Raw genomic sequence first — 27,150 nt, 5'->3', positions numbered from 1 at the left:
TACACGCCCATTGCATGCACATTGTCAGTCGAGGAAAAGCCTGGTTCAAACAGGACAGTTTTGCAAAGCAAATACGTGAGCATTTAATAGGATTTGGCGGTATTATATAGTAATGTGCTTACAGTTATCAGAATTACCTGGAAAAACTCAGCAGGTCTGGCAGCATCGGCGGAGACCTGCTGAGTTTTTCCAGGTAATTCTGTTTTTGTTTTGGATTTCCAGCATCCGCAGTTTTTTTGTTTTTATCTTACAGTTATCAGATCATTCTTTCCTAATGGCAATCTCATTACAGTTAAAGGCTCATTTTATGGGCTGTTTTATGCATTTCACTGGCAGCTCCACTTAATATAAATGCAGCCATATGGAAAGGAGAAGGGGATAGATTGGCAGATGGGGGTGGGGTGTGGGGGAAGGGGTGGTACAATTTACAAATGTGCAGGTAATAAAGGTCCTCATGACCCTTCGACAGAACTTGAGTTCGAGTCCAGGAAAGAGCTGAAATATAAGCTGGTTTAAGGTGTGTGTGTGGGGGGCGGAGAGATAGAGAGACAGAGAGGTGGAGGGGGTTGGTGTGGTTGTAACCCCCTCCACCTCTCTGTCTCTCTATCTCTCCGCCCCCCACACACACACCTTAAACCAGCTTATATTTCAGCTCTTTCCTGGACTCGAACTCAAGTTCTGTCGAAGGGTCATGAGGACTCGAAACGTCAACTCTTTTCTTCTCCGCCGATGCTGCCAGACCTGCTGAGTTTTTCCAGGTAATTCTGTTTTTGTTTTGGATTTCCAGCATCCGCAGTTTTTTTGTTTTTATCTCAGGTAATAAAGGTGTTCTCTGAAAAATGGAAAAAAGACAACACCTGTCATTTAATTCACAATCAGCATGTTCAGAGGAATGAAAGAGTAAACTTTCCAGTAACTCGCTTTGGAAATGCGCTTTGGGAAACGACATTCCTGGAGCCCACCGTTCACATCGGTTAATTATAAGTCGTTGCTGGATCAGAATCCTCAATCTCCCTCCCTCACAACACTGTGGAGTGCCTTCACTGTACAGACTGCAGCTGCTCAAGGAAGAGGCAGCTCACCACCGCCTTCTCAAGGGCAATTAGGGATGGGGATTAGATGCCTGCAATGCCCAAGTCCAGGAGAATGAATGTATTAAAAGCAGAAAATTTACCTTCCAAGTTCCTTGTAGGAGTAGGAGCAGGAGTAGCAATGTGTACATTTTAAAAGCCTGAAAAGCTGAAGATTATAAAACACGGGGAGCGTTTGAACGTGGAATTCTCTGCCACAAACTGTTTTTGAAGCCAAAGGGATTGTATGATTGTTTGAAGAAGACAAAACGATATGAGGAGCGTGAGACATGTGGATTGGATTAGATGACTTGTGGGGAAAGCACCATCACAGATGGAACAAATGGCCTGTTTCTGTGATGGAATGTTCGATAATCCGATGTACAAATGTTTAACTAGCTTAATCATGAATGCCAATGGGATCGCTCCAAGGAATTTCTTTTTCATTTTAAAATGAGTATTCAAATCATGTTAGCAATAGTCACCAAGGGCATATAATAGTTAATGAATAAATAACAAGTTACAAGGGTACCATGTAATTAAAGAGATCTGATAATATTCTATTCCACAAGCAGTTTATAAACATCAGCAAAGGTTCAGTATCTTCACCTAACATGCTGCCAGCTTCCTATTACTCCACATAATTCATCACAAATACTTTGTAACTGTGTACAATTCACATCACCATATTATAAAAAAGACCTATCTACCCTATTTGAGGTCCTTTTAGCCCCTGGTTCTATTCTGAGCCTCCACAGAATCCTTCTGCTTGTCAGAAAACAACAGAATTCTATGTTGCGGCTACTTTTAGACTTGAACTTCTAGACAAGCTTATTAAACAGTAAAAAACAAAGTTGTAATAGTAAAAAAATATTTTTCTACTAATTGTTAAGCTCAGCCACCTCTTGCAAAATTCAATAGTTGGCAAATTCTAATTCTGAGTTGTGTCTTAATAGGTCCCAGTCTGCATAATTAAACAGGACTTCATATCTCTCCTGTGGGTATCCCACAAAAGAACAGGTTAGCGTTGAGATACAGCTGAAAGGCAGGGGGAAGAGAATGGCTAAATAACTGTCCTCATTTTTACTACATTCGCACCCTCTCACCTCCTTGCCAACCTTTGCAGTTTCTGTCCGAGAGTTTAAATTGAAGCCACAGGTCTTAAAAATACCTCCCCTGGTTGGATTGGGGGGTGGGGGGCGGTGGTACCCCAAAGATGCGCTGGGGAATCCGTTTCGGAAGTTCCCAGGTGAGGTTTGCACGGCAATTACCCAGAAGCGCAATCTTCCTCTGGGCAACTGGGAACCATCCGAAAATGCGACTTAAATCGCAAACTTTGAATGGTTCCGACTGTGTTACATCAATGGTTACCCAGAGAAAGTTAGAAGGATTAAAACCACTTCTAACTTCTGGGTAACTACTGTACAGGCCCAGGCCGAACCCCAAGGGACTCCCCCAACGTCCAAAACCCTTTCCAGGGACTCCCCACATCCCCTGATCACCACCCACCACCCCACCCCCCCCCACCCCGGGATTACCCCACCCATCCCACCACCCCCCCACCCCACCAGGGGACAACCCCCACTCCCCAAACTACATTTCCCACAGACTCACCCACCCCAGGACTCCCACTACCCTACCCCCGCGACATTCCCCAACCTGCGCAGGACTCCTCACTTGCCCCAGCGGGCCCAACTCACCCTCACCCCCCACCTGAGGCCCTTACCTTAGCCACTTACTTACTCTCTGGCCTGTCCAGGACCTTTAAATTTCACTGGGCCTTTAAACCTGGTATATGGCAGCTCGTGCTGTAAAAAAAGGGGGCATGGCCTCTTTCACTTTGACTCAGCTGCACTTTGAGACTGGGGACCCGGGGACATGCTGCACTACCTGGATCCCACCCAGCCTGAGTCAGAAGGTTGGGCAAGACAGGACTGAGGTAAGTATCAAGATATGTAAATGGACACGGAGCGGTAATCCAATGCTGATTGCCACTCCAAAGAAGTTCAGGCCCATTATTATGATTTAAAATAACCCTCTTTTAAATAAAAGGCTGCCAATCATAGAATGGTTAATGGACAGAAGGAGGCTATTCTGCCCATTGTGACTTTGCCGACTCTGCAAGTGTAACTCACCTAGTCTCACTTCCGCTTCTTTTTTCCACTACTGCAATCAGCGATTATCATGGCACCCGGAGCCCTGCAGATCTTTTCTCTTCAGACAATTATCCAATTCTCTTTTGAAGGTTTCGATTGAGTCTTAACACCAAACCCTCAGACGGTGCATTCCAGATCCTGACCATTTGCAGCATAGCTTTTCCTCAAGTTGCCATTGGTCCCTTTGTCAATTGCCTTAAGTCAGTACCCACTGGTTTTCATCAATCAGATCTCATATTTGGGCAAATCACATGGAATTGTGAGACGTTAAGAGTGTTCCAGCCTGAGTCGGCCAGAATGGAGCAAAATAAAGGACTTCAAAATGTATTGTGCGAAAGGTGCTTGGATTAAGAATGGGTGCAAATTCATTCGAGCAAGAGGCGACCATGCTGGGTCTGCAGAAAGTTGGGGGGGGTTGCTGCTGGGGGTTACATACAGGGGTCTAGGATCTGGGTTTAACTGGTATCAATTGTATCTTAAAAGTGCTCTTGTTGGCAATGCAGAGACACATTGGTGCTGGCAGATGAGATTTCAGTCCTACACTTCAAAGGCTAGGCTTCCCCAGAAAGAAAGCTCAGTTGGGTCATGAGGTGCTGCTTGAAGTGAAATCAGAAAACAGCAGGAGCAGAGCCTGTGAAGACACCAAATTCTACGTTTTCTTCAGTGATGACGCCAATCCCCACATTTCCTGTCACTCAGAGACAAATGCATGTGACTAAGGAGAGAAAACAAAGGCCATTTTTGCCAAACTACAGAATTAAAGACCTCAAACTCTGCAGCCCTTACCCAAAATCACACCAGGCCCCATTCACCCATCATCAATGTGCTCACTGGCCGACAGTGGCTCCCAGTCCAGGTTAGCATCCATCTTAAGATTCTCATCTTGGTTTTAAACCCTCCATGGCCTCGCCCTCTCCCCATCTCTGTAATCTCCTCTAGCCCCACAATCCTCTGTGCACCGTCAATACTGGCATCTTCAGCATCCCCAATTTTCATCGCTCCACCAGTGGCGGCCATACCTTCAAAAGCCAAGGCCTAAGCTCTGGGATCTCCTCCTTGAATCTCTCCAGCTCTCTACCTCTGTTCCCTCCTTAAAAACTTACCTCTTTGACCAAGCTTTTGGTCACCTGTCCGAATATAGTCTTACGTGGCTCCGTGACAAATGATTGATAATGCACCTGTGAAGCACCTTGGGATGTTTTACTATGTTAAAGGTGCTACATAAATGCACACTTTATTTAGTTGTTTCAGGAACAGTTGGATCTGCCAGAGTAATTGATTTTTTGCCTTTTCTTGAAACTTAGGATTGATTATAAATGTGTACTGTTGGCTGATCTTAGCTGCTTTTCTAGACTTTCATCTTTGGTGTATGGGTTTGATTTTGAACATTTTGACGGTCATTATGATCGTTTGAGCAATGATGCCAGAAGACCCTGGTGACACTATTCCCCAATCAGAAGGCAAAGGCTCGGGAGATGAGAAGGAAGGGACATAATTGAAAAAAAACAAAAGAACAAATGAAAAAAAAAGGCTTTAAAACAAATTAAATGTGCCCGGAGCAGTCAATTTAGATCAAACCCAAAGATCTCTCTTAATTTTCAAAGTAAATTTTGTGCTTCCTGTCCGATAACCTACATGAAAAGAAGCTTTGGAAAATGTAGCAGATTCAGAAAAAAGGGCAAGTTGGTACAGCTCTTAGGAATTCAGCATCTATGCATTATTAAAGGTCTTATATAGAATGCATGGTCTGTGTCCACAAATCTTGCACCCTGTCGTCACATTTTATTGGCCACACTTCTTTTGTCAACTTCACCATTGTAAATTGTTATGTAAACAATTTCTATTCAGTTTTATTATGTCAATAGTCACGGTGTAGTTGTAGGCTTTGGCCACAAGCCGACCCTGTGGAGTGAGATTCCGAATTCTCTCCCAAATTCAGCACCATCTTGTATACGTATAGCCAACTGACTGTGGACAATGAGACAAACAACTTACTAACACCTACCAACCTACCGAAAGCAAAGTTTGCTGCTGAAATGCTCCTGAAAAGGGTAAGTGGTTGATCTGAGCACAGTTCGAATGCAATTTGAAACCCTGTTAAAGGAGACAACAGTGAATGTCTCCGATTATGCTGCAATGACAATTATTTCTAACTGCCCAACACATCCTGATCTTATATAAGTGCCCTTCTTGACAATTTTAGATATTTTCTGCAGAATAATGGTGCATTAAGTGCTTTACAAGGACTATGTATTTTTAAATGAAACTCTCCATTGAAGTTTTCTGCTGGATGCACTAATGTATCATTATTGTAGCTATTACTTGGGGTGATATCCGTTAACAAACAGAGCAGGATAAAAAAGACACAGAATTAATTGATTATTCCTTGGAGGGATGTGGCAGCAGACTAGAAGACTACTTCTATCCAAACTCATTCAACCTCTGTGAAACACATCACAGATTTTATCCTCAAAGAACCTCTGGTAACCAGCTCACTTGTTCACACTATTAACACCATGTGTGGTACACAGTACTCAGTAAGTTGAATCTCTTGTCTTTGAATCAGGCTGTATAGGGCCTGCTTCAGAATTTCAGTGTGTAAGTCTAGGCTGACACGCCAGTGCAGCACTGAGGCAATGCCGCACTGTCAGAGGTGCTGTCTCTCAGGTGAGATGTGAAACCGAGACATCATCTGTCCATTCAAGTGGGCATACGAGGTCCCTCGGCACCATTTGAAGAAGAGTAGGGGAACTCTCCCAGTATTCTGGCAATCACTAAAAAGAGTTTAACTGGTTATTCATCTCATTGCTATTTGAGAGACAAACTGCCTGCCTTATCTGCCTAAACAACACTGAGTGCACTTTAAAAGTTATTAATTGATTGTCAAATTCTTTAAATGATTTGAAGTTCCGAGGGCACTTTGCTAAAACAAGCACTTCATTATCTTGCAATACCTGTGCACATGGGAATCACAATTGTGATATAAACGGAGATTATAATTCAGAATAAGTGATTGAGATATCAGCGATTAGAGCAAATAAAATATTGAATGACTAGGGAATGTTCTTAAAGCTCAATTATTTAGCATGTACAGGCCAATAACCATCTGTTAATCCCATTGGAGTAGCTAGTGAGTTTTGTCATCTTATATGAATACAGTGTTTTAGGTAAGAGAATTGGAAAGAAATGGGGTTGTCAATTAAAGGGACACAGCAGTGGGTGCGATGACTTATTAGTTAAAAGGACACAGTGCAGAATGGGACGTGAGGCAGCCAGCAAGAGAACAAAAGGATGAGGCATAATATTGCCACCTGATCCAAACACTTCCACTACTTGTGTGGAAAGCAGACTTCAGTAAAGGAAGAGTTAGAATTTGAAAATATATATGAAACAACTGTTTCACAAACATTAATTAATTGCATTAAGCTTGTATACTTAAAGTTGTTAATCACATTCGCTGTGAACGCACTTCCACTTTATGCAACAAATTCTCACATTACAGTTAATTTGAATTTCTCCTTAAACGTAAGGAAAAATAATGCATTCATTCTTTACAATACAATCTCTATTCATAAACTTCATGGATCCGGGGAGCCCAAAGCTACAACATAATCACAGTCATTAACTCCTTGGGCAGAATTTTTTGCCTGTCGGGCAGGTGGGCCTGACCCAATCTCTGGCGGGCGGGGAGCTGATGCCCGCCGGAGAAGCAGGCCCCGCCGCCATTTTATGTGAGTGGGCCAATCAAGGCCCGCCCAGTGTGACGCCCGGCGGGAAGTGCTATGCGCTCCGAGCAGGTGGGGGGGATTCCCCAAAAATGAGAGTGCGCTCTTTCACGCATGTGCACGAGAAAGCGCACATCTCCCTGAGACTACGTGCTGCCCCAGGGAGATCGCTGACAGTTATATAAACTTTAAAAATAGAAAAATAAAAAAAAGTCAACACGTCCCCCTCATGTAACAATGTCACACGAGATGGGACATGTTAATAAATTTCACTGAAACTTTAATAAACTTTTTTAAACCCTACATGAAACCTCATCCCGCTGGGGCTCCTGGCCTGTCCGCCGACCTTAAGGTTGGACGGGCAGGTCCTTTAATTGTTTTAATTATCCTGTCAATGGCCTCAATTGGCCATTGACAGGTCGGCAGGCAGTCAGCTGATTTCGCTGTCCACCCGCCTTCCCGAAGATTTAAATGGGGAGGGATGACGTCGGGGCAAAATTCAGCCCTTTGTTATCTTTCGAGCTAAAAAAATACAGAAGTAGCATTACAAAACTTTACTTTTAGCCCCATTTTCATTTTTCACATGTTAAGAGATGTGTAGACAGATGAACCGCACTAACTCACAAACACGCCACTAAAAACAGCAATGAAGGAGTCAAGCGCTGTTGGATATCAATAGTAACTTCGGAATGGATAAAACCCTCCTTGTGCTCCTTTAAAAATTTCTGATGTAGAAATTTTTAAACTTTTAAAAGAACTTTTTCCTGAAAATTTCAATTTAAATTTTTTAACTGAATTTAACTTATTCCCTGAGGAATCTTAAAGTGCTCAGGGAAATCGAAAAATCCCTCAAGGAGAAGGGTGGTCCAAGAGGGACGCATGAAGGAAATGGCATTGATGAAATCATCAGTTTGGGATGGATGGATATTACCCATACGTCCAGGCCAAAACCTGTCAACAGATACGCAGCTTGGAGGGAGGTTGAATATTTAAAGTGGACTGAGGAACGGGCATCAAGGTACTACGGCAGTGACTATGCTTTAAATTCCTGGCTCAGAACTTGTTTTAACCTCAAACAATCCTGACTCATTAACAGTATTTTATTACGGTGTAACCTCTATCCATTCCAAAATTTAACTAAATTTTAATTTTTTAACTGAACTTTTAAAAGAATTCCAGCTTTTTAAAAAAATAAGATTCAAGGCAATTATTTGTTGCATGGAATTTATAGAAACAGGCCATTCAGGCCGCCTGGTGTTCCTGATCCACTTACCACCTTCAACTAATCCAAGCAGCATATCCATCAATTCCATCCTCCCTCAGGTTCAGCTAGCTTCCCTTAAGCACACTTATGCTATTCACCTCAACCATTCCATGTAATACAGAGTTCCACATTCTAATCACTTGCTCAGTAAAGAAATTCCTCCTGAACCCCTTTTGATTATACTAGTGATTATCTTGCATTTATATAGCACCTTGGGATGTTTTAGTATGTTGAAGGCCTGATATAAATGCAAGTTGTTGTTGTCATGGCCTCTACTTTTGGTTTCCCCCACAAGTGGAAACACCTTCACAATGTTTCTCCTCCTTTTCAGATCAAGTCACCCCTCAGCCAGAGGGGGCTAGAGAAAGGAGCCCAGTTCAATCTCTGCTGATAGCTATAACTTTAGAGTTCTGATAGCATCCTTGTAGATCTCTTTTTGCACCTTTCCTGTGCCTCTACATTTATTTTATACCAGAACTGTGCATTGTATGCCAAATAGGTCAAACCAAGGTTCTATCATAAATCCCAGTGCAGGGGGTATCCAACCCACAGCTGGAGGGTGACATGTGAACCTCAACCCCTGAAAATCCACCCTCAAAGCCCAGGCACCTGAGTCCTGTTCCTGCTCTATTCTGTATTAGCTGGGTTGTTCAATCTTGAAGTGCATTACCTTCCCAAATGTGCCACATAAATTGGTACAAATACTCTAACAAAAACTTGCTGCAAGCAAATGTGATATACATGCTCCCCGAGTGTGTCAAGAAAAAGACACTTCAAAATAGGCTTCTACAAAGCACCGAAATGTAGGAATAATTAGAGGAGATGGTGGCATAGTGGTAATGTCACTGGACTTGTAACCTAGAGGTCCAGCCTCTATGAGCTGAGGACAGGTGTTCAAATCCCTCACAGCAACTGGTTGAATTTAAATACGATTAATTATAAAACTAGTCTCAACAATGGTGATCATGAAACAATCATCCACTGTCCAAAAAACGCATCTGGTTCACTGTCTGCTGTCCTCACCTGGCCTGGCCTACATGTGACTCCAGATCCACAGCAATGTGGTTGACTCTTAACTGCCCTCTGAGATGACTTAGCAAGCCACTCGGTTCAAGGGCAATTATGGATGGGCAGCAAATGTTGGTCTTGCCAGTGACAACTGAATAAGTGAAAAAAAAAAGGCTTTTCAGTACTGTGGAGATGTTGGTGAAGAATGTGACCACATAGATTTAAATAAATCTCAGGTTATGGTGTTTTGCAACTTAAGGAGCTATGTAGGGGAGTTGCACTGTGCCAATATGTTGTTGTCTGTCAGTCTGGTAATTTTTTTTCCACTGCCTCTTCACGACTGTCATCTGATGTTATGCAACAAGAGCTAGAGCAAGATTAATGATAAACTGTTAATTACGCCCCCAAGTAATGATTGCGAAGCCTGGAGACACTGTTGGTTTTAAGGAGTATCCTGAAGCAATGTGTAATAATCTGTCTGCATGAGTGTGTAGCTCACAGGAACGCTGTCGTGCACAAAGCTAGTTCCGTGCACTGGGAAATAATGTTGCGCTTGCATCACGGACGATCGCTCTCTACTTGAATGATGTTTCGCACAATGGAGTTTTTCATGGCTCTCCTAACCAGATTATACTTAATTGCTCAACTGCTTCCCAGCTGCTGACAATTTACTCCTTATCATTCTGGCAGCATCTGGAGGTTTGTGAATTCCTGCAGGATGTTGAACTTCTTCATAATTCATTAACCAAAAGAACCTTGCTCACCAAGAAATCTGCAAACTCTATCCATGCTTTTATTTGCTACCTCAGAAGCCCTACCTCAACATTTTTCCATGAACAGGCTATAAATACATATATATTAGACCTTGACATCTGCAATGTCTACCCTAACATTAGCAGAGAACAGCAGGGAATGGCCGTTTCCTCTCTGGACGTGTTTTGCAGCCGACCAGCATAATTGCTCAACAAGGCACATCTGGGAAATTTAAGCCTCTTTTGCTGTGTTTTTCATAGTCTTTAACCAGATGTGGGCTTCGCTGGCTAGGCCAGCATTTATTGCCGATCCCTAATTGCCCTTGAGAAGGTGGTGGTGAGCTGCCTTCTTGAACCGCTGCAGTCCATGTAGGGACACCCGCCGTGCTGTTAGGAAGGGAGTTCCAGGATTTTGACCCAGTGACAGTGAAGGAACGGCCGATATATTTCAAAGTCAGGATGGTGAGTGGCCTGGAGGAGAACTTCCAGGTGAGGGTGTAAGAGGTGCAGTTTAATACTTAATACAATGTAATATGTCCTTCTCCATGGCCCCACTAACAAAGTGCCACCACTCCATCACTTAACTTCAGTAGAATTGAAGGGCATGCAGAGCCAAACCTTGATTTCAACCTCCCACCAAAATGAAATGGTAGGTGCTAAGAGTCACTAACTATGTATTTGATGTTGGTATGGAATGGCAATGAAACATCTATAATTGTATAGAATAGAAAGTGCAAATGATAAGAGAACACTACACTTAAACTGCAAAAATAGCAGAACTTGGAATGCAAGTACAGCCTCCACAGCTAGTGGTTTTACAATAGGACACGTTCAAGTTAAATTAAGCGCAGAGGACACACAGTGAGCAGCAGTGGATTCAAAGGCCATAACCAAGTGGTTTGAAAAAGTATCATTAACGGCGATAACAACCCATTTCCTAAATGCCAAGGGGTGAACTATTGTTGCCTGTAAACTTCTGCTAGACGTTAGACCAGGAGTATTTTCTTACATTTACTGTGCTTTCTCACCTCACAATAACCTGCATTTATGTAGTGTCCGTAGTGTAGAAAAAGGTCCTGAGGTGCTGTGCAGAGTCATATCAGAAAAATGATTGCCAGTAAATAAGATGCTGAGTTTTATTTTTGATCTTATGTCTTCATACATAACTATTGTTTTATGACTATCCAACGGACCTTATTTCCTAATTTATGATGATCTGGAATGCACTGGCTGAAAGAGCCATATAATGTGCTGTACACATTGTTATTTGGACTGGAATTTAAACTTGGAAGCCCATGTGCCCTGCCCAGCCAATCTGATAACCAGCTTTCCAGTGTGTGTCTAGTTTGATCTCTGACCTCTTCCTTCACGTAAGTTCCACACTGGCTCCAAAATATGTTTGTTGTTTTCAGTGCTATTATTGTGCAGGGGTGGAAATAATTGCTTTGTAATAAAGGCTTATGAGTATTATTTAATATATAAGATGGTAAATTGGAAGGTAATAACTGAAAGGGTGGTTGGCGCAGGTTCAATCGTAACTTGCCAAAGAAAATTGGCTTATGGTTGAAAAGAAAAGATTTATAAGACAGCAGGGAATGAGCAGGGGAGTGGAACTAATTGGTTACTCTTTCAAAGAGCCAGCACAGGCATGATGGGCCAAATGGCCTTCTTCTCTGTTGTCTAATTCCGTCTTTTTGTTTCCACACCCTCCGTTGTTAAGTCCTGGGCTCAGATGACCGGTGCAATTTCTTGCCAATAAACAAACTGAAACATTTTGTACCATCCCCAATATTCAGAAAGGTCTTCAAAATGTGACATTCTGTGAGCTCCTGTGGTTTTTGTTTTGAAGCCTTCTGTCACTGGAGACCGAAACCAGCAATGCCGAGGTTATGGTATAGGATGAGCAATCCAGATATCGAGTTCAAAATCCCTTCATGCCAGTTGTGAAGTTCCATTCCAGCAAATCTGATAGTTTGTGAGCTGGCATCAAGTAACAAATCCCCATGAAAGCTGTTGGAATATTAAAAAAAATACTTCAACTGCTTCACCAATATCTTTCATGGGGGTGAACCTTCCCAACATGACAGGTCTCAGCCTAGCCTGAACATGAGTCCAACCCAACAGTGTCCCATTGACTCAATGTCCTCTGAAATGCCATAAATAACCACTTGCTTGTCAAAACATGGTGACTAAGTGTGACCAAGGATGGGCAATAATTTTGCCCTTACCAATCCACAGCTTGAGAACATCCTTTGTATTCCATTAGGTCCATATCACCACCTTTGAAATTTACCTGTTTCAAGGGCAGCAATGGATGGGTGATGGATGCCAGCCTTGCCATGGATGGGTGATAGATGCCAGCCTTGCCAATCAAGAACTTTTAAAGAAGTGAACCGAACAAACTTCTTTGGCTGTAAAGTGCTTTGGGGCATCCTGAGGTTGTGAAAGGCTATGTAAATGCCCTCAAGAATTTGGTGGTGTGCCTTCTTCTTGAAGCATTGTGGTCCGTGAGGGTGAAGGTCCTGTTTGGTAAGGGAGTTCTAGCATTTTGCCTCAGTGATGATGAGGGAATGGTGTTACATATATATCCAAGGCAGAATTTGGAGGGGAATTTGGAGGTGGCTGTGTCCTGTCACATTGTTGCACATGGCCTCTACATATTGGATATGGATGGTGTTGTTGATGTAAGCTTTCACTGGCCAGGAATGCCAAGTGAATTTTGGTAAAGGGTAGGGCCGGAGTTTTGCTCCTTTGTCCTGTCGGGCAGAGAATATCATGGGATCTGGTGTCACTTTCAAAATTGCCAGATTTAAGGTCCATCAAAATCAAAACCAAATAAACTGTTAGCCTGTCTGTAATACCCATCCCGGTGAACATTATCATTTCAAATTACCATCCCTATCATTAACATGAAACTTGCAGCTTAGGAGCTAAAATATTGTGTTTTCACAGTCGAATACAACCTCAGGCATATTCAATCCATGTAGACACCTCACTGATCTCTACATATTTTGCTTGTGCATCTGGTAAGTCAAATGGGAGGTGGCGGCATAATGGAATTGTCATTGAACTAGTGATCCAGAGGCCCAGGATAATACACTGGGGACCTGGCTTTGAGTCCCACCTCACTGAATTCATTAAGATTCAGATTTGAATTTTCAGATCCAGATTTGAATAGAAATTTGGAAACCATGAAGCTATTACTGTAAAAACACATCTGGTTCACTAATGCCCCTTTAGGGAAGGGAATCTACTGGTCTGGCCTAGATGTGACTCCAGATCCACAGCAATGTGGTTGACTCTTAAATGCCCTCTGAAATGGTGCATCAAACTGCTAAAAAAAAACAGCCTAAAGGGAATGGCCCTACACTGTGTGTGTACCTATACCACATGAGCTGCAGCAGTTCAAAAAGGCAGCTCACCACCACTTTCTCAAGGGATGGTCCAGCCAACGACACCCGCGTCCCATGAACGAATAGGGAAAAAAGGGACGGAATGCTTATGCAAAAAAAAACCCAACAAGTTGAGGCTCTTTCCTTTGGAAAACAGGAGGCTGAGGAGTAGAAAGGAGATAAGAAATAGGAGCAAGTGTAGGCCATTTGGCCCTTTGAGCCTGCTCCACCATTTAGTAAGATGATGGCTAAACTTATCAATCAACCCCACTTCCCAGCCCTTTGCCCATGGACAGAATTTTGCCCCTGATGTGCAGGCTCGGCAGGGGTGGGCGGGAAGCCGACTGCCGCCCGCGGTCAGGCTCGGAAGGCAATTTCACGCTGGCGGGCCAATTAAGGCCTGTCCCAGTGAGAAACACCAGTGACAGTGCTCAGCCTCTTGAAACACCTGAGCCCTAGAGAAAACACTGCTTGAAACTCAGGCTCTCTGATTTATGCTGTTCATTTCAAAATGTTTATTCAAACAAGATGAAGAGGTTTCAAGTGCTTGGAGTGTATGCTATTGATACTTTAATGGGTCTGGATGATTGACACTTTTATTGGGCTGTAGTAAAGAGGAAACAAAAACAAAAACAGAATTACCTGGAAAAACTCAGCAGGTCTGGCAGCATCGGCGGAGAAGAAAAGAGTTGACGTTTCGAGTCCTCATGACCCTTCGACAGTTCTGTCGAAGGGTCACGAGGACTCGAAACGTCAACTCTTTTCTTCTTCGCCGATGCTGCCAGACCTGCTGAGTTTTTCCAGGTAATTCTGTTTTTATTTTTGTTTTGGATTTCCAGCATCCGCAGTTTTTTTGTTTTTATATATGTAGTAAAGAGGAGTTTATTTTAAGAAAGTGGAAAGTTATCAACGAATGAGTTTTTTAAAGCTTTTTTTTTACACATTCTATTGCCACTACAGGGTTCATTGGTTCCATACAGTTTGTAATGGCACGGAAGTGCTATAGCTTGACATGACGAGCTTGCGGGGACATAGATGGGACATGATTAGTGTGTAGGAGGGGTGAGAGGGTGTGAGAGGTGAGGGTCGGAGGACCTTTCTGTTTTTATTATAACTCGGATGAAGTCCCACAGCACCGAGGCGGGCCTTTTAAACAGCCCGCCTCCACACACGACAGCCCCTGTGGCTGCCTCCGAATTTTTTCCCAGGGCATCTGACCGGCCTGCAGCCCTCACCTGCCCCGGGCAATGAAAATCCTACCTTTGTGGGCACTTTCCCACGAGCTGGGAACTTTCCCGACTCACGCTACCCGCCTCAAGGATGAAAATCTAGCCCAATGACTGAGCATCCACAACCCTCTGGGGCAGAGAATTCCAAACAGTCACAACGCCAGTTGAGCCCTTTAAAATTATGGACCGATTTGATATGGTGGACATGGTGAAGATGTTTCCAGTTGCTGGGGAGACTAAAACCTCAGGTCATAAATATAAGATATAAATCCAATAAAGGATTCAGAGAAACATCTTAAACCAGAGAATAGTCAGATATGGAACCTGTTCCCACATGGCATGGTAGTGGCAAATAGCACAGACGCGTTTAAGAGGAAGCTAGATAAACACATTGACAAAAGAGTCGAAGGATATGTTGATAGACTTCGATTGGATAGGAGGTGTCCTGTATGGAGCATAAAAGCTGGCAATGGACCAGCTGAGCCAAATGTCCTGTTTCTCTTCTGCATATTCAATGCAAATCTGTGAAACACAAGTTGGCAGCATGAGCTTTCACAGTGCGCACCCTGTAATTGCAGCAAATATGTAAGCTTTCTTCATCATGGAGGGAGCATTTAAAGCTGGTAAGCCACTTCTAAACTCAAAATGCCTGCTAAACCTGGGGATCATGATTCAGGGCACTGCATCATGATGACAATACATATGCCTTCCGCAAAATCATGCACTTCATCATGTTCACACAGTTGTAAACAGGAGAAATAAAGTTTGCCAAACACTTTATTTATTTTAAAAAAGGATGCCCTTTTAAGGAGCTGGCTTTCTTTGCTCTGTCCTGTATATCAGTAAACTAATTACAAAACAGCTGCGAGATATTTCAGCTTAAATGAGAGGGTATTTATTTATAACTTCAAACAGACACCCTGCCAGAACTTCAGAATTAGATACTCATCTGTTCTGAACAGCAAAATAGTCCGGCATTTGATAAGTAAATTACCTCTTCCACGTCCGATCATTACAACCAGAAGCCTTGTAAATAATGGAAAGAAAGGACTTGTATTTACATTGTACCTTTCACAACCTCTGGACATCCCAAAGCGCTTTACAATTAAACGCTTTCGAAGTGCACTTACTCGTAATTTTGTAAATGCAACAGCCAATTTGCACGTAAGAAAGCTCCACAAAACAGGAATGTGATAATGATCAGGTGATCTGTTTTTTTTGGTGGAGGTGATGGCTGAGGGATAAATATAGGCCAGGAAACTGGGGAGAGCTCCCAAGATCTTTTTCCAAAAAAGTGCCACGGGATTTTTACATCCACCTGAAAGGGCAGAGGGAGCCTTGTTTTCATGTCCTATCTGATAGGTGGCACCTCCAACAGTGCAGGGCTGCCTCAGTGCTGCAGTGGAGTGTCCGCCTAGATTTTGTGCTCAAGTCTCTGGCATGGGACCTCTGCCATGGACTCGCCTCATGAACACAAGAAGTAGGAGCAGGAGTAGACCATATGGCATGTCGAGTCTGCTCCACCATTCAACACGATCATGGCCGATCTTGGGCTTCAACCCTACTTTCCTGCCTGCTACCCATATCCCTTAATTCCCTGAGAGACCAAAAATCTGTCTATCTCAGTAATCAACACATTCACAACTCTCTGGGGTACAGAATTCCAAAAATTCACAACCCTTTGAGTAAATAAATTGCTCTTCATCTCAGTCCCAAATGATCGGCCATTTATCCTGAGGCTGTGCCCCCAGTGTTTTAGGTTCCCGATCAATGGAAACAGTCTCTCAGCATGCACCCTAACAAGCCCCTTCAGCCCCTATCAAGCCTCACTCCTGCCTGATTGGGACACCCACACGAGACAGCAGCAGCAGCTGATCCTGTTACCGAACTGGCGTCAGCGGGTCGAACCAGTGGGAAGTCGGTTGATGGAATTTAAACAAGGTTTGGGTTTTAACATCAAACACATTCTGGATGTGAGATCCTTAGTTGAGAGATGTGACCTCAATCCAAAACAATAAACATCAGTTAAAAGCAGCAGGCTGGAGTTGTGATTAACTGGCATTTATGTCCTTTTGTTCTCCCCTTCTCTCTTTTACCTTCTATTTCTTATTCTCTTTATCTTGCTTTCGCTTTCTCTTTAAACTTCTCTCCAATGTGTAGGTTAATTCTTGCTGTAAGGAAGTGAAGTTATCCCAATATGCAGAGCAGTAGTGAAAGCAATAGAGAAACCAAAAAACACTACTAGGTTTCACTGTCATTTATCCATATGTGTGAAGACAGGAGACTGTGATTTGTCATACGTCATTCTAAGAAAGAGTTCTGTTGAAGAGGCATACAGACTCGAAACGTTAACTGTGTTCCTCTCCACAGATGCTGCCAGACCTGCTGAGTTTTTCCAGGTATTTTTGTTTTTGTTTTCGATTTCCAGCATCCGCAGTTTTTTGCTTTTAATCTAAGAAAGACTTGTATTTATATGGTGCCTTTCACAACCTCAGGGTGCACCAAAGCACCTTATGACCACTTAAGCACTTTTCGAGGTCAAGTCACTGTCATAACGTTAGAAACACATCGACGATGGGTGCACAGCAAGCTCCCACAAGTGGAAGAGTTGCTGATCACGCCTAGGGTGATTTGCACCGTAGGGTTGAACTCTATGGCCAGAATTTTACGTTCGGCCTACGTCTGACACGCATGAGCATAATATGACGTGTGTCCCAACGTCGTCGCGCACTTACGCAATATTTCATTCGGCGGGCGCGCGCTGGAGTCGGCTGCGCACCTGCTGATAATTGAAAGGCCTATTAAGGCCATAACGAGCTAATTAACTAGAAATTTACGCTGCCTGTTCAACCTAATGGGTTGGGGTGGGCAGGCGAAAGAGCCAAGCGGCCTTTACATTTTTAGGAAACCTCACCCACGAGTGGGATGAGATTTCATAAAGCTAATACAAATTAAATGAAAACTTTCTTTTGAATTTAAAAACATGCCCCATCCCACGTGACTGTGTCACATGAGGGGACATGTTTCATTGCATTTTTATTGTCTTTATTTTTTTTTTGAAAAGGCGCTTCAATCTTCCTGAGCCAGCTCCGTGCCTCAGGGAGACTGAAGCGCTCTTCCACGCTCACGCGCAAACTGTGCGCCAGGCACCCCCCTCCTCCCCACCACCCGCACCCCCCCCCCCACCCCCCCGCCTGCACAGGTAGCGCTCAGTGATGCCGCTCGCGATCCACGCAGGGCAGGCCTTCACTGGCCAGCCCGCATGACGTCGTGGTGTGGTGCTGATGGCGATCTGCGACTGCCCCCTGCCCGCTCCCATCAAGCCCACCCGACGAGGGAAATATTCTGGCCTATGAATGCAGATTGCTGTCACTTATGTTCCCCAGCAGTGTGCACTGGGAATTGCGGGCGCACGCGATCACTTTCTGTCCAAGGATGTAAAGTCACATGTCAACCTTTACCCACCCATGTCAGGTTCCCCCGCCAGGATTGCACATTCACATTATTGGCCGTCCTACGCACTCACAGCAGATACAGCCAATTCTATTTCTGAAAGTTTTATGCAACTGGTTGTTTGCCCCAGCCACGTAGCAAAATTATAAAGTAGTTAAACAGTGTCAGTCATGGCTCAGTAGATAGTATTCCCGCCTCTGAGTCAGGATGTTGAGGATTCAAGTTCCACTTTCGAGACTCAAGCACAAAACTAAGCCGACTCTCAGTGCCACACTTCTGGGTGAAACATTAAACAGAAGAAGCTTTTTGATCTTTTAGGTGGATGTTAAAGTGCTATTTTGAAGAAGGAAGGTTCTCCTTGGTGTCCTGGCCAATATATTTCCTCAACCAAAACCCAAAACAGATTATTTGGTCATTATCACATTGCTGTTTGTGGGAGCTTTTAGTGTGCAAATTGGCTGTCACGCACTCTAGATTACAACAGTGACTAAATTTTAAAAGTACTTCATTGGCTGCAAAGTGCTTTGGGACATCCTCAGTATGGGAGAGGTGCTGTATAAATGCAATACCTTCTGTTTCTATATTGGAAACTTGTGCACAAAACCAGAGGTCTGATGAGTCATTTATTGGTGTTATGCTCTGATTAAGACTACTGCCTTATTTGTGAATATTCACACCATTTTTACCATACGTTGAGGACAGTGATCTGGCCCTTTATGTGACTGCTGTTGGATGTTGTTGGTCAGTTGGTATAAGTCCAGTTTTAGCTTAATACCCATATCAGGCAACTGGGTATTAAAATTATTATAGAAAAATGGGATGTCAGTTTAGCATGTTTAATTCCTTACCATGGCAGTATGACACATCACTGCATAACCACTTACGGTATAAAAATGGTGCAAATGGTATAGTTTGAACTATGACCAAAATTTATTACCAATAAAAATATAAATAGTGTTCTGATGAATCAACAAGATAGCAAGGTCCATGTTTCAATCTGTGCTTTGCACCTCCCTTTATCTTAATAGTTCCCTTTATTCCTCGTTATATATTGCTCTAGAAGCCAGCGCTTCTTGCTTATGTTCTTAAATTTCCTGATTGATGTCAGTGACAGGCCATTTGATTGGACAATCCACACCAGATTTCCTCTGGGCAGGGATAGTAACCCCAGCTGGCTGATCAACCTTTCCCTCCCAGAACATGGATGGGTCAACTGTCGTGCAAGTAGCACCTTCTGAAAGCAGCTAACTCAACATACACCAAACCTGGAATCTTCCTGCCTTTATATAGCTTGGTGCTAACTGTTAACTGCATCGCGTTAAAACACAGAGCCATGAAGGAGCCGACCTCTTCTCTCATTATTGGTTTCTTTTTTATTGTCCCTTTCTTTCTCTTTTCCATCTCTTGGCTGCAATCTCTCAACTTTTTTTTATTATTCCTGGGCTGGGAAAGCCAACGTTTATTGTCCACCCCCTAGCTGCCCTGAGGTGCTGATGGTGGACATTCTGAGTGGCTTGTCAGACTATTTCAGAGGGAAGTTAGGAGTTGGTGTGGGCTTGGAGTCAGGTATAGCTTAGACTGGTGTAAGGGTGGCAGGTGGAAATCTCTTATGGGTTACTTCAACAGACATCAGCCTTTCAAAAAACAAAATGCATATTAAATGGAATTCAAATTTTCAAACAGCCAGTGCTGAGGTGCCCTAATATTGCCTGAACGATTACTAATCCAGTAACATAGCCACTACACTACTTCACTTTTTCTGGCCCTGTTACAACTTCCATACTTCACACTCTGTTTCTGTGCAACATGTTGATTTCTGCTCCTACTGGTCTGCCTGCCCAAAATAAAACAGTGCCGAAGTTGATTATCCGTTTACCTGAGATTAATGTTTAGGCTCCTTGTCGTGACCTTGTGCTGCAGTACGATGCATGTTCTATGCCAAGATGTAAGACTCTGCACAGACATGCTTTGAGAATCACTCGCTGTGCTTTCTGCTCACACACCTTTAAGCAATCCGTTGATTACTTATTTCCCCTCACACAAGCTGGCAACAGTTACTCATCGAGTTTTGCGCCCAGGTGAGGTAGAGACATCACTACTTCAGATTCTACAACCACATCCTCAACATACCTCAATCTTAACGATCAGCAGAGTCTTTCCAAATCAATGCGCTGCCTGAAATGCTGTTGGAAGCAGATTCAATGACAGTTTTAAGAAGGAAGTTGGATAAATACTCGAAGCTGAGAAAATTTGTTAAGAAAGGGAAAGAGCAAGAGGCAGGGATTAATTGGATAACTCTAAGAGCCAGCACGGATATGATGGGCTGAATGGTCTCTGAATGAATCTCCTGTAGAGATTCTACAAACAGCCGCTTGTTCCTGAGAAACTATTAAAGTGCTCACTGGTTATTTACAAATGCAAAGATTATAGTGTATCTTTTGACCCACACATAATATTATCACATGAAAACGCCATACAGCTCTTTCTGATTTTCTCCCTTCCCCTCCCCTCTGTCCAAACAAGTGAGGTCCACTGAACACAATTCCTGAAGATGGTGGAGGTTATTTTCTGACTTGTGCCAGGATTTTCAATCCCCGCCATGACGGAGTCCGCTGAGGGAGACATGGCAGCCCAGCCAAAGGTCCATTGACTTCCAGCGGAACCGGATAATCCCACAGTGGGCGGGGCCAAAAAAATCCCGCCCTTGGTGTTTTCAGCCTTGGACCGCAGATATTTGGGTATACCCTGCTCGCATTTTTATGACCTGCCAAACCTTGTAGCCTTTGTGATCCCACCTGAAATTGGGCAAGATTGTTCGGAGAAGGTCTGAAAATATTTGGGTGGTGAAGCCACTGCCGCCTTGCGTTCCTGACTGGAATTTCCCTCCCTCTACTCGGCCTGCAGCTCGTTCCTGGCTCGCTAGATACAAAATGACACCAAAGGTACGAGGTCTGGGTTCCTGAGGGATTTTTCTTCTTATTGCTTGTTCATGGTCCACATGCAGAAGATGGCAAAAGGTCCTGAGATTGGCACTGAGGGCCCGAAGTTGCCAAACGGGAGTGAGAGGCCTTGTAATGGCTTTTTCTCCATCCAGCTGGCTCCAGAGACTTCCCTCGTCAAAACCTCAGCCTTTATTAGAAGGCTTCTTCTGAGCTTTGACTCCCTTCTTCCCCTTAAGGCCCCTCACAGCCAAAATTTCCTCACTTGCACTGGCTCCAGGAAGGTTTCCCACCATGAACAACAAGCCTGATATGCACGGGCAATGGGCACAATCCAGGAAAACGGGTTAGGATGGAGTGAAGCATTCTGACTGGTACTACCAAACTTCTCCCCTCTCCACCCTCCCCACGATGGAGGCAGAGCATGCCCGAGTTTCTGACATGAGCTCTCAGGGAGTAAGCATCCCTTCCCACAGCCCAGGGTCAGAAAATTACAATGGTGTCCAACTGAACAGGTCTCAGCATTGATCAGTAGCAATGATATGCAGTAGCTGAAACCTAGAATTGCCTGTGATATAAACACTTTAAAGTATACCCTTAACGGGATCCTTTGGATAGAAAATTGCCTTTGTTGCTAGCAATAAACAGGCTACATCACATTATATATATATATATATTATATATATATATATATATATATATATGTAATATACATATATACACACACATACATATATATATACTCACACACACAAATATCTATATACCTATACACACACATACATATATATACATATATACACACATATGTATGCATACACACACACATATATCTATATACACACACACATATCTATATACGTATACATATACATATATATAAATAAGCCTGTTATACCCCCTGACTCAATATTCACTTCTATTGGGTTCAGTGGAACTGATTGTCAGATGGAGAATGTAATGGGAGGATGATATGATAACTCCAGTTTTGGGCAGAAGTCCAAAATGAATTTCCACCCATTTACTTCTCAAACAAAAATCAAAGTTAAATAATACTGGAATTTAGCTGCCAATCATCAGCGTCAATCAGGCTATGAACAATTAATGCTTTAAGATGCAGAATTCTCTGGCAAACTAGGTTGCTCTATAAATGCACCAAACTCACTAAGAACTATCATCCTCATGGACCAAGCTGATTCTGAAGGCAGTAGGCGGCCCTGTAACTTAACACATACACAGATATTAACTTTAATTTGTTCAGTAGGGCAACTGTACCGTGAAAGTGCATTTCAGAAAAGCCTGGGGCAACTGACTTCCAACTGATTCACCATCCTAATCACAGCTGGAAGATCGAGTTCACACCGCTATTCCACATGAGCCTGCAATAATGAGCTCTGGCTGCAAACACGATGAGAAAAACAAGCTGATCAATGTTCATTTTCATTCACTAATGTACATCCGGACTGAGTTACAGAGCTTGGGGAGAATGAGGAGATAAAAAGAGCTGTTAATAGGTCAGGAGAAAAATAAACTCCTCTTCGTTTTCTTCCATTCTTACTCCTGCCTAATCTCATGTCAAAGGAGGAGCAGTAACAAATATAAATCAAGAAGCGGCATGGAATCAATAGGATATATGGTACAGAAACAGACCATTTGGTCCAAACAGTCTATGCTAGTATTTATGTTCCACTTAAGCCTCCTCCCATCTTTTCTCATCTAAATCTACCGTTGTATAGGGATACATTGGAGGAAGGCTGGAAGTCAAGAGAGCTATTGAACAAACATGGCATTGGGTTCTGATCCTCATGCCCAGACTTTACACAGCACTTCATCATCACTCTTCACTGCCTGGAACAGACACACTTACTGTAATTAAAGACAATCCTCGGAATGACGTCATCCTCCTTGGAAAGTTGCTGAGTAAATCCAATTGTAGCTAAAGTACTTGCTGTCAGCAGCAGGGAACTCAGAACGCCCAGGGTCATGTTGGCTACACAGGCAGTGGATCTTAATTCTCGACTGCCCTGTCTTCTTGTCCTCAAAGGCCTGGGATAGATTTGTAATCCACAGCCAAGCTGCACAGAGCAGCACCGCCGAGCTATCAGAGGGCTGGGGCGAATGCTACTTGCAACACAACAGTGGTGATTCCCCAATCCAGTTTCTGCAAGTGAAAGCGTATCCAAGCAGGTCTCCTATGTCTCGAAGCTGAACCTGTAACAGGAAGAGTGAGCAAGGACAAGTTAGAATCAAATCAATGAGTACAGAAGTAACATTGAATGCCAAAGCACAGATTGTATGAATGCTGTTCAAACTTCTCACAAGCTACAATCACATTTCAATAGTGTCCATTCTGTTGTCTGGTAGTACAGGACACGAATATTGTTGAAAAGGGAGACACGTTGCTGAAGGTTTTCATCTTGCACACATTGGGACAAAAAGCAAGAATGCCAAATTTCAAACAATTATTTGCCAACCTATGCTCCTGTAGTATAAATTGTTGTGATAATTTGAAATTTAGCATTCTTGCATTTGTCCTGAAAAGTGCAAGACAAAAAGCTTCAGCAACATGTCTCTTTTTTTCAGCAATGTCCATTCTCCTGTATCACCACACCATCCTCCTCCATGCCTCACCCCCATCATCCAGCTGAGTGGGACTGCCTTTGCCTGTCTCCATTCTTATCCATCCAGTCATAGCCAGAGAATCACTTGCAATCACTTCCTTCTCCCGCACCGTTATCTCTGATCTCCACCAAGGATCTATCCTCCGCCCTCTTCTATTTCTCAGCTTCATGCTGCCCCTCGATGACATCATCCCAAAGCACAATGTTAGGTTTCACATATAAATTGATGACAGCAGGTTCTACCTCACCCTCCAGCTCACTCGACTGCTTCTGATCTATCACACCGCTTGTCCAACTGCTGGAGCAGAAATTTCCTCCAACTGAATATTGAGAAGACCAAAGCCACTGTTTTCAGTTCCGATCACAAATTCTGCTTACTGGCTGCAGACGCCATCTCTCTCCCTGGCCACTATCTGGACCTGAATCGGAACATCCCCAACCTTCTGGTTCCATTTGGCCCCATTTTCTCTCCTTCACCAAGACCATCTAACTCCACCTTTGTAACACTGCCCATTCTGCCTCTGTCTCAGCTCATCTGAAAACCTCAGCTATTCCCCAACTTTTCTTACCCACTCCTAGTCGGCCTCCCATCCATCACTATCTATAAGCTTGAGCTCATCCAAAACGCTGCTGCATGTATCGTAACTCTCACCAAGCCCCCTTCACCCGTCAGCCTGTACTCACTGAGTAACATTGCTCCCCAGTCCAGCAAAATCTCGATTTTAAAATTCCCATCCTTGTTTTCAAATCCCTTCACACTCTAACCCTTCCCCATCGCAGTAACCTTGTTCAACCCTATAACCCTCTGGGATCTCTTTGCTCCTCCAATTCTGGCCTCTTGCGCATCCCCCGATTTCCATCGTACCACCACAGACGGCCATGCCTTTAGCTGCCAAGGCTCCAAGCTCTGGAATTCCCTCCCTTAACCTCTCAGCCGCACTTTCTTCCTTTCAGGTACTCCTTTAAAACTGACTTCTTCGCCTGCCCTAATATCTCCCAATTTGGCTTTGATAATGCTCCTGTGAAGTGCCTTGGAATGCTTTGCTACATAAAAGGTGTGACAAAAAAGCAAATTGTGGTTGTGGACTCACTTCAAATACAGCTACTTCATTGGCGGAATCTTGTGGAGGCGATAAGGGTCTCAGCCATCAGACACCCCCACATTGCCACTTTTCAGGAAGGCTTGCTGCATCTTGTGCACTTAATGGCCAATTGTGGGCCTTCCTCTAGGATCAAGAGCCCTAGGGGTGGAGGTTTTACCCCCCGAGAGCCACCGGCCAATCAGGGGCCAGGATCTCTTCTATACTCAGCAGCGCCCCTGGGGAGGAATTGGCTGCTGCCTCCGAGGCCTCAGATTGAGGAGGGGCCCCATCCACAGCTGGGTGATGATGGGAAGAAGGTTGCAGGGTGGGGGCCATGGTGGAAGGGAGGTCAGCAGCAAGGGCAGGGGAGTCAGCATGACCCCCCATCCTGGGACAAGGTCCATTGATCAGGTACTCAGTACCTTTGAACGAGGACCACCTCCCCAACCCCAGCCCCACACAACTGCACCCCCCCACCCCACCCCCACCTCTGGAAGTCAGCAGGCAGCGGGTTGAGGCCTTTAATTGGACATTAATTGCCTACTTAAGGGCCTCAATTGGCAGCGGGGTGGGATGGCTATTCATGGGCCTTCCTATCATGGACTTAATTGGGTGAAGGGTAGGAAGGTGGTGTGGCCCCCATCTGTCACCCTCCTGTCTGATTAAATGCTCTCCCACCAACAAACTCGCCATGGGGGAAGAGTGCAAGATGCTGGCATTCCACCCCTATGTTTGACAATTTTACAAAGACAAAATATTTAGGTGGGTAGTTTTCACAAAGATTTATGAGACTCAAATGAACACAAGAATTAGGAGCAGGAAGAGACCACATGGCCAGTCGAGTTCATTCAATATGATCATGGCCGATTTTGGGTTTCAACTCCACTTTCCTACCTGCTCCTCATATCCCTCAGTACCCTGAGAGACCAAAAATATGTCTATTCCAACTTGAATGTATTTACGGTGAAGCATCCACAACCCTCTGAGATAGAGAATTCCAAAGATTCACAGCCCTTCTCTTCATCTCAACCCTAAATGATTGGCCTCTTAGCCTGAGACTCTGCACCCGTGTTTTAGATTCTCCAACCACGGAAACATCTCTCAGCGTCCACTCTATCAAGCCCCTTCAGCGTTTTGCAGGTTTCCATGAGATCACCTCTCATTCTTCTAAACTCCAGAGAATAGAAGGCGAACTCCAGAGAATAGAAGGCCAATTTACTCAACCGCTCATCATAGGACACCCCCTCATCCCAGCGACCTTCACTGCACCGCCTCCAATGCAGGTATATCCTTTCTCAAATATGGAGATCAAAACTGCACACAATATTCCAGATATAGTCTCACCAAAACCCTGTGCAACTGTAGCAAGACTTCTTTATTTCTGTACTCCAAACCCCTTGCAATAAAGGCCAACATGCCATTTGCCTTCCTTATTGCTAGCTGCTCTTGCATGCTAACTTACTGCACTCCTTGTAGCGTAGCCAAGTCTCTTTGAACATCAACTCTTACAAGTTTCTCACCTTCTAAAAAATATTCTGTTTTTCTATTCTTGTGACAAAAGTGAATAACACTTCAATACATTATACTCCACCTGACATCTTGTTGCCCACTCACTAAACCTGCCTATATCTCATTCCAGCTTTTCCATGTCCTCCCCATAGCTTACTTTTCCTCCTAGCTTGGCATCATCAGCAATCTTAGATACATTACCCCTGTCTCTCCTTCATCCAAGTCATTAATATAGATTGTAAATAGCTGAGGCCCAGGAGTGATCCTTGTGGTACTCCACTATGCATTACCTGCCAACTTGGTAATGCTCCGTTTATGCCTGCACTCTGCTTCTTGTCCATTAACCAATCTTCTATCCATGTTAATATATTACCCCTAAGTCCATAAGCCCTTATTTTGCCTATCGACTTTTTATTGGCACCTTAGCAAATGCTAAGGAAATCCAGGTAAACTACATCTACTGGTTCCCCTTTATCTACCCTGCCAGTTACATCCTCAAAACACTCTTAATAAATTTGTCAAACAGGATTTCCTTTTAGTAAAACCATGTTAACTTGTTCTAATCATACTGTGCTTTTCTAACTATATTGCTAAGATTTCCTCAATAATTGATTCCTGCATTTTCCCAACAACTGACAGTAGGCTATCTGGCCTCTAGTTCATTGTTTTCCCTCTACTTCCTTTCTTGAAAAATGGTGTAATATTTGCCAGCTATCTGATGGGACCTCCCAAACGTAAGGAATTTTGGAAAATCATAGGTAGCGCACCCACTATCTCTGCAGCTATCACTTTTAGATCCCTATGGTAAAAGCCATCAGATCCCGGGGTTTTGGTGGATTTTTGTCCTTTTAGTTTCTCCAATACTTTTTCCCTGCCGATATTAATGTTCTTAATTTCTTCATTCTTTTTAGCCCCTAGGTTACTGTCGATTTCTGGTCTGTCTTCTACTG

General features: G+C 43.7%; 1 protein-coding gene across 13 annotated transcripts in view; it reads right to left on the bottom strand.

Annotated features, from left to right (window-relative positions):
* The window catches only part of sema4ba (sema domain, immunoglobulin domain (Ig), transmembrane domain (TM) and short cytoplasmic domain, (semaphorin) 4Ba), a 439,407-nt gene that overhangs the window by 84,711 nt on the left and 327,546 nt on the right, over positions 1 to 27,150 (bottom strand). For 12 of the 13 annotated variants that reach the window (XM_041174645.1, XM_041174643.1, XM_041174648.1 and 9 more), the window contains one exon: positions 22,856 to 23,199. In XM_041174645.1, coding sequence (XP_041030579.1) covers positions 22,856 to 22,973 — 118 coding nt within the window. In that variant the 5' untranslated portion in view covers positions 22,974 to 23,199. Of the gene's footprint in view, positions 1 to 22,263; positions 22,347 to 22,855; positions 23,200 to 27,150 lie in introns of those variants that run through there. The other variant, XM_041174653.1, reaches the window with a different exon arrangement.

Source organism: Carcharodon carcharias, chromosome 26 (genome assembly GCF_017639515.1).
Source record: "Carcharodon carcharias isolate sCarCar2 chromosome 26, sCarCar2.pri, whole genome shotgun sequence".
NCBI classification, from domain to species: Eukaryota; Metazoa; Chordata; class Chondrichthyes; order Lamniformes; family Lamnidae; genus Carcharodon; species Carcharodon carcharias.
This window is presented reverse-complemented; position numbering and strand designations above follow the sequence as displayed.